Source organism: Echeneis naucrates, chromosome 14 (assembly GCF_900963305.1).
Source record: "Echeneis naucrates chromosome 14, fEcheNa1.1, whole genome shotgun sequence".
NCBI lineage: Eukaryota > Metazoa > Chordata > Actinopteri > Carangiformes > Echeneidae > Echeneis > Echeneis naucrates.
This window is the reverse complement of record NC_042524.1, coordinates 1074902-1090868: the sequence shown is the minus strand read 5'-3', so window position 1 is coordinate 1090868 and position 15967 is coordinate 1074902. Positions and strand designations below refer to the sequence as shown.

Below are 15967 nucleotides of genomic sequence, written 5' to 3'. Positions count from 1 at the left end.
TAAGCAGCATTTAGTGAAAATGTCAGCAACTTTATGGAGTTTTTAACAGTTTAATTTCAAACAAACCATAAAAAGATAGACGTAATAACTGCAATGTTACAGCAGCAGCTGATAAACATCTGTTGAGGGGGCGTGGCCCCAAACTGCTGGAAAAAAAATGGTGGATTCGTCACGACAACACGACACTCTCCCACAAGTCCCGCCTCTTTAAACTTCAAACCACAAGCCCACATGTGTGCCTGCTTCTAAATCTGGAAAGGAAGGCAAAGAGCGAGACGGACGGCTGCAGCAAAAAGACAGAGTAAAAGGAAAAGAGAGCAGCAGGAGACAGTCGGGTCACAGGAGTCCAAAAGAGGCGGGGGAAGCAGTTTGGTCTTGGAAAAGCTGACAAGAGGGCAAGGCAGAAGGGAGGGAGGTGTGGGGGGGGGCAGAAAGAGAGAGAGAGCAGAGGTGGCTGTCTGAGTTGGAGCCGGTCAGTGAAGGCCTCATGCAGCTTCTGAGCACCTACTCAGTCCCAGTTTGATCTGCCTGACACACCTCAGGACGCCGGAGGGGACGCAGAAGGACGGAGACGGGACAGGAAGGACAGGAGCCATGGTAAGTTTGGGCTGCTCATTCACTGCTGTGTTAGTGGGGGGGGGGGGGGGGGGGGGGGGGAGGTGGGCCGAGCTCTGAGTGCCGTGAACTCATTTATCAGAAAAAGAATTAAAGCTGCAGTTTGCTTCTTTTTTTTTTTTTTTTTTTGGGGGGGGGTGTTTATCAGAAGTTTGGAGTCCCCCCCAAAGAAAACAAAGCAGTTAAATGAACTGATTTGCTGTGAAGACAGAAGTTAGAGAGGAAAAGAAACTTTCTTTCCTTCTTCTCCCAAAAATGACATTTCAGGAAAAGTGATTTTTAAGGCTTTCCCCGCTCTTTATCTTCAGCGTTGGTGTATATAAAGGAGGGGAGGGGAGGGGGCGGGCTGGCTGGCTGGTTGGTTGGTGGGGTGACCCCCCCGCCCACACACACACACACACACACACTTCCTTCTATCAGTCCCCAGCAACACATTTGGTTTCAATTACTCTGCTCCTCCGGGGATCAAGCTGCTATAAATAAGTAACAAGAAGCCGAGTGTGGACAGGCTGCTGCCTACTGTCAGGGTTCAACTGGGGGGGGGGGCAGTGGCTGCCTCATTCTGATGAAGGGTGTGTGTGTGTGTTTGGGGCGAGAAGTCTTGTAGTTCAGAAGGTAAAACTAAAAGTTTGGAGTCCAACTTAAGCTCCTCCGGTCTTTTATTTTGAAAGGTTTGGATCCATGAAGAGATATATTTGAACCAAAATCCATCTCTGTAGTTTTCCATCTCCTCCCTCGGGGTTCTCTTTAGAGCTCAGGTCAGTACGCCAGCCAATCAGGAGAGAGGATGAGCTCCTCTCTGATTGGCTGAGTGTTTTCTGATCAATCACGTGAAAACGGCAGATTTTACATCAATGCTCGGACAAACCAAATCCTGCGAGGCGAGGTGTGACGGTGGTTCTTGTTTGGTTTTGGCTTGGGGGTGTGGCTGAGGGCGGTGACTGCTCAGTTGTGACATCACAAAGTCCCAAAAGTCTGTTTGCTGTTGATCTGAAATCAGCTCTAGGTTCTTTATGAACTCAGTCCTTGTGGAGGTCCACCTTTACACCTTTATACCGTACCGACCTGCATGTTGTTTGAAACAAACTTCTCAAAGTTCAAAAAGGAAAGTCTCATAATCAACATGAGGAAATCTTTGATTTGAATCAGGAGCTTTCTGGTGAAAGATCAAAGAATGGAACAAACTTTTTCAATAATTCGATCATCCCGAGCTCAGACGCTGCAGCTCGGTCCAGATCGGGTTTGTGCTCAGTTTACAAATGACTCCAGTAATGACTGGTTCACAAATAAATCTCATCTTAATCAGGCGATCGTTTTGATCAGCAAAGGGTTCAGTAACGGAGGAGAGTTTGTTTATATCCAGACAGAAAGCCGATGAATTTTACAGAAGGGTTAAAGGTTCTCTGCAGAGAACGTGAACGTGACGAGAAAAAGTTTTCCCTCCTTTTATTCTCCGCTTTGGATGATCACTGATGTGAAATTCATTCATAACTTCATCATAACTTTCTAAGGCGCAGAGAGCTCAGACAGATCTGGTGAAACAAAGAATATTTAAACACCAACCTTTAGATCGTATCCTTTTTTTTAAGTTGTTCCATTTTGAGCTCACGTAAACAGAAAAGTTGCCAATAAAATCTGTCTGTTAGACGCAGAAAGGTGAAATGAGTTTTGTCCCCTCATTCTTATTTATTGTCTTTTATCTTGTACATTGAACAGACAACCTTTTTTTTGTGGTCTCAGGTTATTGTGAGCACCATCATTGTCTTTTCAAAACCAGAGTTCACGCAAAGATCAAGCTTTGTGTTTCCAAAGTCGGACAGGAAGAGCCAAAGGAAATTAGCTGCTCAGCCAGCAGCTTTTTTATTTTTTACACCGTGACGTCCCCGAGAGCTTTGACCTCTCATTGTGATGGACTCAGAACATTTACTGATAAAGCTTATAAATCAGGGAGGAGGAGGGACATTTTCCCATAGACTTCAACACAATCGGACTCCTGCTTACAACCAGTGGAGCCGGACCCCCCAGAATGACCATTTAAGCCTCTTCGACGTTACAGAACAGACCAGAGTCCAGGTCCACAGACGGTCCATGCCGCTTGTTGCCCCGCCCACTGCCCACTTGCCCCGGGGCCAGACAGCAGCTGTCGCTCCTCACGGTTATATTCGGTAACAGAGACTGTCTGTTTTTAGCATCCAGGTCTGTCACCAACACAAAGTTAAACAGACTCAAAGAGTACCAGAGAATCCACAGACAGCAGTTCACACCACCGAAGGAGAAGAGTCCATTTTCTTTAGTTTAAATTCACGGCTACATACATTTTCTGCCCGCCGCACGACCCAAAGCTGATTTCCTGCCTGTGAAAAGACGCTGATTAACGTGAACAAAGCTCTCACTAAGAGTCCTGCAGCTGATTCGGGGAGACGTTCAAGCTGTGATAACTCAGATTGTAAACATGTTAGCATTGATTTTAGCACAAAGGACTGCTGCGGCATCACAGAGACTCTTGGTCTTATTGATATTAAAAGCAGTCAGGTGAATTATTGATTTTGTTTTATCCTCTAATAAAGCCTGAAATAATGAGTCTTAAAGCCGAGGTGGGCAGCAATTCTCCGCCGTCGGTGGGAAAACATTCGTTATAATTCCTGAGAAAACAAGATGCCTGCGCCTCCAATCACAGACAGCGTTCCTATTGGCTGTTTGTTTTTTTACACGTCCGGTCAGATTGGAACGTGTTAATGAGTTTGTCCACGTTGCTGATAGTTCATCCTTCTGTTAACTTTGCGGCTGCAGCCTTTTCTGGTCTTCGGTCGATTTCTAGATTCAGAAGAATTCTTTTGAATTCTTTTGACGTCCTCGGCTTTTCCAAGCCGCCGCAGGTGACAGCTGTGATGCCTCCAGCTGAATTTGCGTTTGGGGGTGTTGACTCTGGTTCAGGTCCATGACTCCGATTCAGGACAACATTCCTGCACAAATGCGACAAAGGTCAACATCTTTTCAGCTCTGCTGCACTCTGGCTGTTTATAAAAGTGCACCTTGGCCAACAACCATCAGGGCGCGAAATAAAGTCAGATTTTTCTTCACTGTGCTATCAGAGGAGCTAACATTAGCAGTTACCAAACCAGAAGATGAGAAACAGAGCCAACGGAACATTTTCATTTCTTGTCTCTAACTCCAACCCTGTGAGGAATCTTTAATATTTAACATACCAAAGCTCCTTTTCGTGATCATCAGATGGTGGAATGTTGGATCATTTCAAAGCTTTTTTCAAAATCCTCTTCATTTTAAAGCTGTTCATGAAACATTTCATGTATTTAATGAAAGCAAGACAGAAATAAGATGGTAAGCTTTATATGGGGAATCTGTTTAAGTCTTTAGCATGTGTATATTTTTCCACCTACAGTTTCTATCAGCAGATGCATCAGGTGTTGTTGTGCAGAGTGCTGCCTGACAGTAATGGCTCCTTTTATTCCAACTTGGGCTCCGAGGAAAGCTCTAATTAAACCTTAATAAATGCAGCTCAGACGCACATTTAAAGATTTTACACGTGGTGACATTTAACGAGTTCTGGCTAACAGTAGTTACTGAGCTCATTAATTACAACCACAGGCGCCGCAGGCTGCTTTGCTGCAGTCACAAAGTGTTGGCTGGATTAGAAATCACAAACAAACAGCCTCTCCAGAGGCGTCCACCTCTGAGTTCGTCCCAACGCAACGGAGGACGCTTTGAGTCAACATGGCCGCCCATATGCAGCCCAAGATTTAAGAGCTGGAGGCTCTTCTTGTTGTTCGTAGTTACTTCAGCCTTGAGTGAGAATAAACTCAGTCTGAATAACTGGCTTTCCTGGAATACAAATATCAAAGATATTTTTCTGCGCTATTCTGTAGCGTTTACAGAAATATTTGACAGTTTCATCCTGAGGAACCGCCTCCTGATGTTTTTGGGGGTGTGGTCATCGGGAGTGATGGGCGGCTTCACAAATGCCCCGCCCCTTTGCCTATTCACACCGCTGCAGCTGAGGCGCCCAGTCTGAGCCTCAAAACTGCCCCATCTTTAGCACGATCTGTTTCTCAGACTTTCCTTCAACTCTTTAGAAGTTTTGCAGTTTCTTTGTCGACTTTGTTTGACGCAGCCGGTTTCAACGTGACGGATGACGACAGTCGATGAAACAACCGCCACCTCCTCAGCAGATTTATTCTACAGATAAAGCCTCTCTTTCTATTATTTTCTCAGCCCTCCTGCAGACAAATGGGGGGGCATCAGTGGAGAAGCATATAAGCCTGAGAAGATGAGGTGAAAATAGGAGAGGGGGATTTGGTGAGTGAGATAATTTGGGGATTAGATTTTGGAGCAGGAAATGGGGGGGGGGGCAGTCCAACCTCTCCCTGTTTGGCTCGGCTCTAATGCTTGTGGTCATTTGGCTGCAGGCGAAAATCCACCTCAACCCTCGAATGGAGATTTCAGAGATTCTGAAATCACATCGACGTAGAAAAAGTAGTCGGAGTGTGTTTGCTCCATTTTTTTCATTATTATGATTAATTTCACTGTTTAATGAGCTGTGTCTCTGAAGCTGTGTGGACACCTGGGGGGTCCATCCGTCACCGTCTTCTTAGTATTTGTTTCCTATTGATGTGCCATGCAGCCGTCCGCAGCCACCAGGCAGGTCAATTAAGAGGGAAAGTTCTTATTTCCTGTGACGGCCCGATGGAGCCTGCTGCCATTTCACATCATTATAGCTTCCTCAGACCTCGGCCAAACCCAGAGACAAATATAATTATGCTCCACAGGCCGATTGGTGTTGGCTGCTTTAAACTGCACACTTAAAACTGACTTGAAAAATAAAACAAAATGAGATTATTTTATTCCCCACTTTTTCCCGCTTCAGGCTCAGGTGCTGACTGTTGGTTCATCCTCTCTGATTTTATTTTCCTTATTACCGGACGGATTGTGTTCATTGACTTCTGTGATTATGACACATTTATTGTGTATTTAAAACAACAAAATGCCTCCAACAACGCCTCCACCCGTCCATCAGCCTCTACAATGCTCATAATGGAAAACTAAGACTGCAGCGATTTAAATGTCTGCAATCAACTTCTCTTTTTCCGCTGTTTATTTTTTTCCTGCCTTGCTCCATAAAAATTGTTATTCATGGCACAGATAATAATAGTGGGTGGAAAGATGTGGTGCAGCGCTGACACCCAGATGAATGTGTGTTTTATGAAAAACAGCTTGTTCTCCCGGTTTCAGTGTGTTAATTGATGGTGTAACAAACACAGAAAGGTTTCCGGTCCAAGTTGGTACAGCTTGCTTTATTAATCAGTGTGTTTTGTTCGGAAAGACTATTGTTTAGAATATCAGCCAATCAAAAACTAGCCCATGAGATACCATTACACACCATCTCTATATCTGCACAATCAATGTGCTGATAGAGATTTTGTTCAAGTTTAAATTTCTCAGTATTGATTTCTTAGGAAGCGTATTTACTGTGAAAAAAGGTCCCGAATAAATTAGAAGCCGTTTTGTGTGATTTAATAAATATTCCGCTCTTAATGCTTCATGAGATGAGGTGCAGTCAGTTATTTCTATTTATCCAAAACTTCACCACTAATACATCTATTTTCCTGAAATGTCCGTGTGAAGAAATGTGAGAATTCAGTTTGTGGCTTTGTGGCGAGATAGAATATGGACAAAGAGTCTGACTGTGACTTCGACAGGAAACATCTCGAAGCAACAAGTTGGCATCTGTTGTCTGGATCAAACCATTAACTTGGCGTCCAGTAAACAGTCGAGGCTTTGCTGTTTACACGACTCCGACTCTGATTACAGCCACCATTTCAAGCGTTGTGTTAATTGGCAAGGTGTTTGTCATGTTTTAGTCATGTTGACAATTAGGAGGACGAGGCAGCAGCGGCAGATTTTCAGCCTACATGTGTGCTGTTGTTGTTGTTGTTGTTTTTGTTCAAGTTCTCCTTGTGGTTCTGGGTTTCTTAAAGGTGAACGCCAGTTGTGCGTTTGACACAAACTAACATCACAAACGGCCCAGATAAATGAGGAGGTCACTCTCTCTACAGCTTTGAGTGTTCCTAAACAGGAAGTGTCAGATTTCAGGTAAAGCACTCAGAGAAACTAAATCCTGCCGGTCTGGAGGTCCAGGTGGGCGGGGCCTGTGACTGCTTCGTTTTGACATCACAAAGTCGCAGAAGTCCTGATGGCTGGTTTAACGGCACAGACTGAGACCTTTGATAATTTCACTGTTTTAATATAGAACGTACCATTTTGAAATGAAACCATCTTTGAAGTCAAAACCGACATCGTTCAACTGTGAAAAGGAATGCAGAGACGTTGGGCTGCAGATTGGAATGTTACAGTGATGATTGTTGAGCTGCATCTCATCAGCTTGTGGAGAAGTTGGTGTGAGTTTATTGTGTTGACAGAATAAAGACAATCAGATGTCTGGAGCTGATTTTTCATCATTAATGAGCAGAACTCCTGATCAGATAAAGACAGAAACAACTTTTCTTTGGAGAAGGAGGAAACATTCAGAGTCATCTTTGTTTTTCTTGTATTGTGATCAACTCTCCCCTGAGAACCGGATGAAGGTTCTGGATCCGGAGAAGGTGACACGTTTTCAGTCTCTGATCCTGTTCCACTCTTCCAGGGTGTGTTTCTCATTTTCCAAACCTTTGACCTTGTTCCATCCAAAGGTTGAAAATAAACTGACAGTCAGCCAGCATCTCACCATCCTTCATCTCCTTCTGCAGAGAATCTGGTTTGTTGTATTTTGCGCTGACTTCCTCCTTTTTTGTTTCTGCTTGGCTCTGCAGGTTCAGAGAGTTCTTTATTTGTGCCCACTTGTGCTAAAAGCCAAAAGGACTCGTGTCAGTTCTGAGCCACTTTGGATAAAAGTGCTCTTCAAAAGGAGCGCTCTTGAAAAATAAATGAAATGAGTGTTCAGTGCCGCTGACACGGTGGAAGGCTGAGACCGGTTCAGCTCACATTCTTGAGCTGTCTGTCTTCGTTTCTTATCGCAGCAACTGATTGGAGATGGAGAGAAAACTTTATTTGTAAGATAAACAACACTAAACAAACATCAGTCCCACTTTCCTGTTTCACCATAAAAACCACAATCATGGCAGAAGCTCATTTGTAAATACAGCGTAGAAAGGGACACGCTCAAATTCATTTGAAAGAGGAATTGCTCTGTGCTGGACCTCTGTGCATGTTCTTCACTGAGGGATTATGGATATACCGAACCGTTTCACAGCCAAGGAGGTTGTTTGTGTTGGTGGGGACCCCTGCTGAGCCAACAGCAAACACCACAGCTGAGACTCCAAGGATCCGTGTCCAGGAAGCTGCCTCCGGCTGTCGGATTAATATTTATTTACTGTGGTTTTGGAAAGAGAAGCTGTGTGCCATCTTGTAGAAGCCACAGAAAAGCCACAAGGTTCCTCTGAGAAATCCCCCACAGACTCGTCGGATAGGCAGACGGATCCCGCTGAGCCGGAGGAAGGTGGACGACCAGCACTTCTGTTTTCTCGTCCTGCAGCTGCAGCCCAGCGAAGGCCTCCATGAATCCGACTCATTTCAGTTAAAAACAACGACGTGGTCTGGGTTCTATCTCAGATATCTCACAGGTCTCGCAGTCTGGATTCAGAAACAGCTTTGAGATGTCAAGCTCCAACAAATTTGTGGGAATTTTGTGGAAAAGTTCAGAACTGATTAAATGTTCTATTCTTTATTCTACATTAACACAAATGAGGTGTGAAAATAAAGGAACATGCTGTTAGTAGTTGTTTTCAGAGGCGAGCGTACGAGTGTTTATGGTTGATGAAGATGTTGGACCCTCAGAGGCGGCGGTGGGGGATAAAACCGAAGGAAGGGAAGGAGAAAAAGAGAGCGAGCGAGGAAAGAGACAGGTCATTTAGCATCACGGCGAGGACTCAAACATCAGGTCTTCTGTTTCTTCATCCGTCCCCATTAAAGTCTCAAACTGCCTCGCTGGCTGCATTTCCATAGAAGCAGCCCCGGCAGTGTGAAGATATCGAATTATTTATCATACATTAGAAGTCTTAAAGATCATTTTCAGAATTTCTCTCAACACCTTTTTGATAATTTAATGGCACAAAGCGGCAGAGATTAATACAACAAAATCAATATTTCTTACCCTCAGAAACACGCGGAAACACACTGATGCCGGTTCAAAGCCTCAGCTCTGTTAATACAACATCGGACAGCTTGTTTGTTGTTTTTTTTTTAAACCAGAAGAAACCATATTTGATTGGAGCTGAGGATGGATCTGCCCTGCTCTGTACTCTCTCCTGATTGGTCCAGTCTGTCAGTCACAGAGTAGCCCCGCCCCCATCCCCTCCTTTGTTTCCCTCTAAATGGAGCATCATTTAAAAAATGTAAACTACACACTGAGACCATGCATGGGGCATTTCCCATAGACTTCAACAGATCGATCTGACACTCACAGATGGAGTGATCATGTCCTCTAATGGACTTTGTGTTCTTCCAAAAATATACGTGAACATGTTCAAGGACAGCGAGAGCAGAGAAAGAGATCCCTGGAGCGGAAGGTCTTCCCTATATTTACGTCCTGAATCCTTCCCTCCTCTATCCTCCTCCTGCCCAAACTCTCTTCATCTGTCTGAAGGGCTCGGCTCACGTCTTAATCACCGCAGGGGGCCGATCCAGACTCTGAGCTTGGTGCAGTCACGCCCGCCTCCCTGCCGATGCTCGTGTCTCTCCAGCTGAAAGTCTTCAGGTGTATTTCTGTTCTGCTTTGCTGCGACGCGGCCCTCTCTGATTCAACGTGCTTTAAATCCGCTCAACGATGAGAAGCCTTTGGTTTGATAATAAAGTCGTGCTAACAGAGAGCCTGTTGGCCCGAGTGACATTAAAGCTGAAGTTAATTATACTTGGAGTATCGCCTTGGGGTTCTCAGGCTTCGCACTAAAAAGGTGGAACTGTGATCTGTGAGGTTTGAATGAAAGGAGTTAGCTCACTGCTGTAATGACGCCTCGTCATTTGACCGTCACCATCTTGATTGTTTTTTTGTTTTTTTTGTATTTCTGAGGTTCGGTCTGTCAGTCACACAGTAATAAACACATAAAGTCAGCTTTGGTCGATTTCATTGTTTGTATTGAATCAATAACAAGATGTAGACGAGTTGTTGACTGTAGATTTGTGGAAAAAGAACTCCACAGCAGCACTGATCTCCCCTTCAGATGTTTCTCTCCTCTTGTTTGAATGCTCCCAGAATTTGGAGATGCAGCTCCACGCGAAACCGGAGAGATCGTGTTTGCTTTTCTTCCAAACTGCTGTTTTATAACCGTGTTTCATTAACGCTTTGATTATTTGTCTCTTAAATACTGTGTGTTGGGAAATTAAGTGCAACAAAAGCAATTCCAATAAATGGTTTGCTTTGTGTTTGCAGCGTGTGCGACAGTGTGAGACACACTAACAACCCCAACATGAATCTGAGTTCAGAATAAAGACGTAATTCTCAAATGTTTCACCAAATAAATAGAACTTTAATAACAAACCAGACCTACAAAACTCAGTCGCAGGAAATCTGTGTAAAAATGACAGTGTGCGATAAAACGTGGATTAAACAGATATCAGTCACCGGCCTGCCAATTATCCTAATCATGTGCTCAACAATGGCTAAAGCCAGGGAATAAAAAACCAAACGAAGCTTTTCTTTCTTCATACCAGATGAGGAAATAAAGAGAAGGAGCTCAGAGTTACTGAGCTGTTGAAGTATTCATCATGCCCTCCGGTCAAACTCGCCTCGAGGCCGGCCTCACGTCTGCACGGTTGAATTCCTGCTGCAAATAAGCAGTTTCCTTACCAGCGAGGTGCTGCTGCTTCAACGGGCATGTGTGCGTGTTTTTACGTCCCTGTGGAAACTTAAACTTGACCCGACCCACGAGGATCTGGTGTCCCTGCAGGGATCCAGATTAAGGCTCTCTTTTCTGGGTTACAGTTTTCTAAATATTTCCGTTCAAACACATCTTTTTAACTTTAACAGCTCCCGGCACAAACGTTTTAGTTAATTGAATTATTCACGGCTGTATTAATTCAATATTTACAGTTTTGTTTAATGCCATCTTTGAAAATGAAACGTTAATTCACCACTGATTCCTCTTAATCACTGCTGACGAAGTTCATTGCGAACTGTAACGCTAACTGCTGGCGACAACGGACGACAAAAATGAGCCACAGAGACACAAACTGAGGAATGATGAAAGAAACTCTAAAGTGGCAGCAACATACAACTAAATCTGAGCATTGTGAACTTTGATCTTTGGCCACATGAGCCACCGCTAACTTTGGATAAAGGTTAAGGTTTGGCATTTAGCTGTGAGGCTGTTGTCCAACCTGCAGGCGTCACAGCTGATCCAGTCTTCCTCCTTTTCCCAGATCGGGATCAGGTCAGACCGCTAACTGTTTGAGTACGCCGTTATTCTGTGACCTTTTCAGTGTCTGTAAGTATTAACTGCACTTGTCTGATCGGAAACGGGCCGGTAAGCAGCCAACGACGAGGCGGCCGTGAGTTTGGCCTCCGTGTTAATGAGGAGCAGCCCTTCATTCACCGAACGTGATAAAAAACACCGGCATTTATCTCTGAACTCTGTTTCCTTCCATTCCATCAGACAAATAGAAAAATACCTGAATATCACGTTTATTTTAGAGTTCAGAATATTCCCGTCACATTATAAACTGCCTGTGTTAACGCTGTGAAGGAGACAGATGTGATGTTCAAATCAACCTTAAAGAGACATTCACATTTTAAACAATCCATACTGATCAGTCAAACTTTTCTTTTGTTATTCGTGTACTCTGCACTTTTGTGAGTCTTCGTCTTGCACTTGTTGTGTAACATCATCAGGAGCGGACTGGTGGCTGCAGGGAAAGTTCTACCTTTGACACAGTTGGGTATGTTTTGTGGATAAATATGTCCATGCTGTATGAGAAGTGTGTTCTGTCTTGTGTACATCCACCGGACTGATGTTGAGATAAACAACGTGGACGGTTCGGAGAAGAAGCTGTTTTCATCAGAGTTTCATCAGATTTCTTCTGCTCTTCGGCTCCACTGGTCTGATACTCTGCTGCTGCCGCTGCCGCTGTTGTTGTTGTTGTTGTTGATGATGATGTTGAGGGTTATAAAGGGAAAAAATAAAAACTTGTTCTGAGGTTCTGGTGCTTCAACTGTGCAATAAAAAAATAAAAGAATTGCTCTCGGGGCTCTCCAGGCGAAGGAGGAGGACAGTTAATGGCAAAGTCGGAGCAATACATGACAGTAACTGCTGGATCTCTTCAGCCTGACTTAATGCGCATTAAAGATAAAACAAATACGTTTGGTAACATGCAGCACATCTGAGTAAAACCCCAAAACCATTTAGAGAAGAGACGAAGCCTCCATCTTTTTAGCTCCTGGAGACGACGACATTCAATCACCCAAAACCACGAGTCTGTGAAACGCTGAGTAAATGTTATCGGGCAGCCGATCACATCTCTCCACATGCCTGTTTGCCCACACGCCGAAACGGCCAACAAACCGCCTCTGGCTGTCAGCCATTTTGTGAGGCGTGCGGGCGGCTGTAATGGCGTAGCCCGTTTGGCAGGAGCCGTCAGCTTCCTGGTACCGATCCACGTGTTGTCTATAAAAGTCTTAATGGTCGGAGCTGCCTGGCTATTTGGCAGCAGGAATAACCAATAACATTTTGTAAAAGCTAATTTCTCTCTCTAATCAGAGACAGACTTTGTTTTTGGACTGTTGGGTTTTCTTCTGGCTCTCGGAATGAATAGTTGGCTGAACAAAAGGCGACCGTTGGACGGCAGCAGTTGAACAGAGAAAGAAAGAAAGAATGAAAAAAGACTGCGAAAGGCCAATGATTTGATTTGCCTCCAATTTGCCGCTTATTTTCTTCGTCTCCGGCTCTTCAACTCTGCTTTCTGAACACACACACACCTCCACTCTTATGAGAGTGGCCATTATTTAGCCTGTAACCAAGCACCATTTTCTTTTCTCTGTCAGCCTGTAGCCCGAGAGCTTATTGGAAAGCTATCAGTACTCTTTGTGTATGAATGGTGACTGTAGAAAGCGCGGAGGGAACGAGGAGTTATATTTCATTACCGCCGAACATTCATTTGATTTGTGATACGCTTTGAGAGGCGAGCAGATCCATAATGTGCCACACTGTTCGTGTACAAGAAATCAAACAAAGAGCAGGTTTCTAAAACTTGGAAAACTAGTGTTTTTTTGTTTTTCTTATCAGAGTTCATTTTGGCGGCACAATCGCTCCCTCATTCTGGAATATTTAAAGTGAATGTTGGTTTTAAAGTTCATTAAAAAAAATCTCCGGACTAATTCATCAAATGTCGGACTTTTTCATTTCTCTGTTTTAGTTCCATATCAGTTTTCCAGACTCAGTTTATCTCAGTCCATCACGGCAGACGACGGAGAAATAAACAAATGTGGAGAGAGGAAATGGAAAAACCTTCCTGTCAGCGTCAGTATCTCATACGTGGGTTTCTTTTATTTATTTATTTTTTCATAATCACACTTTTTGGTGTAAACAAACGTCAGCTGGACCGAATCAAGCGGGGAGAGTCGGAGAGAACGCTTTATTAATCCAGTTTAAAGTGAAAACTGTTGGCTTCTGAAGAATAATCTCAATCTGCTTCTTCTGCATCGACGCTCACAAACGTAGTGATCAGAAAGACGAACTGAACTGCACATGAACCTGTGACATCACAATGCAGGCTGATTCTGACAGTATTTCCTGTTACCTGATTGGCTGGCCGGTCGTTCATGGCCGTTTCTCTTTGGTTGAATAACCTGAGACAGTTTTCAGTTTAATATCGGCCTTTAGACGACCCTGAAGAACCCCTCATCTCTCTCCATCTCCCATCAAACTTCTGACCATGCACGATGAGATTTCTCCAGTTTTCTTTGTTCTTTGTTGTTGTTTTTGTTTGTTTTTGCTTTTTGCTGACTGCTGCTTTGGAGTGTCCTCTGGAGCTTTCGGCGCTTTCTCCCCTCTCTCCTGCACCATTTGTTTCAGTTAGGGGGTAATGTGTGTGGTTGTCAAAAACGATTGGCTTTGGTGGTCTGAGGTGCGCACTCTCAGGCGCAGAGGACAGTAAATTGTATTTTTCCACAGAGTTATTAGGCCATTATTATGCCGTGTGAAGTGAACAATGCCTCCTCGTCTTCACGGGCGGACAATTAGAATCATCATTAATCGGTACTATCGGCGCATCGACGGGGCAGAGGGGGCATAATAGAGTTATAGACCACTTATGGGGCAATCAATCAATCTGATTGCTATCTAAACTGTCTTTCATTGTGCCAGGACTGAGTGGCTGGTCAGCGGCGCTCTGCAGACAGTGTTGGAGGATGCGTGAGGAATGTTTATGGCATGTTGGCCTATTTGTGCTAATGGTGAGGTGAGCCCGCCCCCCCCATCTCTGATGTCATCATCATCTTATCCACAGAGGCTCTGCAGCTGCATCACAAATCTCTGGGCTCTATCACAGAGGCCCAGTGGGTACAAATGATGGCTGAATATACAGTCTAACAGCCAGGGGGGGGGGGTGGCTGTAAATTGTTGCTGTCATTAATACCTGCAAGCAAAGTCTGCATCTGAAATCACAGGGAGGTCTGGTTGGCTTGTTTTTGCCCCAACAGATCGATGGTGCTTCACACGTCCGTCCTGTCGGTATCATTTTCTCCAAATCCAGCTGAACAACCTGATTACTAATTTGTGCCAAAAAAAAAAAAAAAAGGAAGATTTGCTTCCTGTTGTCCTCTGATGGTCGGTCTCTTTCCCCCCGCCTGTTCATACATGCAGCTGCAGGGAGATAAGCAGCAGCGTCGAGGCAGAGGTGGTTATGTTTTTATGGAAACTTGCTGCACTAAAGCATAAAAGGTGCAAAGACCCAAAGCTGCGATAAGGAGAAAAAGGTTTAAAGCCTTTAAAGCCCATTCATCTCATTTAGATCAGCGCTTTGGGGTTTTTATTTTGCTTCCTTCTTGCGGACATGCTCTGATGGAGGACCCAGCAGCAGAAACAGGGACCATACTGGATGTGCATTCATAAAAACAACCCATAATGAATGATTATAGTTTGTCTGTCAGAAAGTGTGTTTGCCATCACAACTTTATTAGATGATAATATATTAAAATGTTCTGTTTACAGCTTGTTCTGCAGAAAAAAATGCTAATAATGCAGCTTTAACTGCAGAGTTCCTGTCGTGCTCTGGATGAAACAGGAGCACACAGGGAATAAATGTAAAGGTCACCGCCGCCCAGAGCTGCAAATTGATATCAGTAAGTGACATCCAGCTCTAATAGGCTGCTCTCTCTTCTGTCTGCCTCCCCTTTAGATGACCCAGGAACAGTGCACTCATAGGAACAATGTCCAGAGTTCAGAGAAACCACAAGTGTACAAAGTGGGAATATACGGCTGGAGGAAGCGCTGCCTTTACTTCTTCGTCCTGCTGCTGATGATCCTGATCCTGATCAACTTGGCGCTAACTATCTGGATCCTCAAGGTCATGAACTTCACCATAGTAAGTCCACCTTTGATTCGGCTCAGACGGGAACGTGTGCATGTTGGAGGTCATTTGGAAGCTGTGTGAGGCAGGAAGGGACATAAACTCATGTGTCATGAATATCTGAGCAGCTCTGCTCTATAATAGATGTAAAAAAAAAAAGATCCAATATCTACAAGCTCGGGCCTAATTTTTTAGCCTCTCACTGAAATTAATTTGGTTCACATGGATGTCATGTTTGCCCCTCTTCCTGATTTATTAATGTGGTGTTTGATCTGCTGCTCTGGAGTCCTCGTGTGAATGTTGTTTGCAGGTTTTGGTTTTGATATGTGAAGATTTTATCTTACTTCTGCAAAACAAAATGAAGATTAACAATCAAAACTCATCAGCTGATTCAGCAGCAACCAAATATTGTCATTACTGATGAATTAGTAGGAATTGAAATAACTAAATAAACATGAAGCTGATCTGAGCAGTTGGAAATGAGCGTCGTGCAGCTCGTTCTGACCTGGGTGACACCAAGTGGTCGTCCGAACCGCGACGGCAGATGGACAGTAAATAAAGTGAAAACTGCAGGAGCCGTTCGTCTGCTGCTCGTCTTTGTTCTCTCCATCTGGACCGCATTTAGTCCAGGAGGATAAAACCTCCTCGATCCAACACAACACAAAACCTGCTGGAGGCCAAAGGTGCTGACGTGAAACGCAGTGTGAAGTTGTTGTTGTTGTTGTTGATATATATTTGTATGTATACTGTCTTTGTAATTTTGGTCCGGAGCCGAATCACT

The 15967-nt window shown here is 44.2% G+C and overlaps 1 protein-coding gene across 1 annotated transcript in view; it reads left to right on the top strand.

Annotated features, from left to right (window-relative positions):
* The first annotated feature begins 258 nt into the window (after positions 1 to 258).
* Positions 259 to 15967, top strand: part of sgcd (sarcoglycan, delta (dystrophin-associated glycoprotein)) — a 72490-nt gene continuing 56781 nt past the window's right edge. The window contains exons 1-2 of the mRNA XM_029519708.1: positions 259 to 597; positions 15016 to 15201. Of these exons, the coding sequence (XP_029375568.1) occupies positions 595 to 597; positions 15016 to 15201 (189 nt within the window). The 5' untranslated portion in view covers positions 259 to 594. The remainder of the gene's footprint in view (positions 598 to 15015; positions 15202 to 15967) is intronic.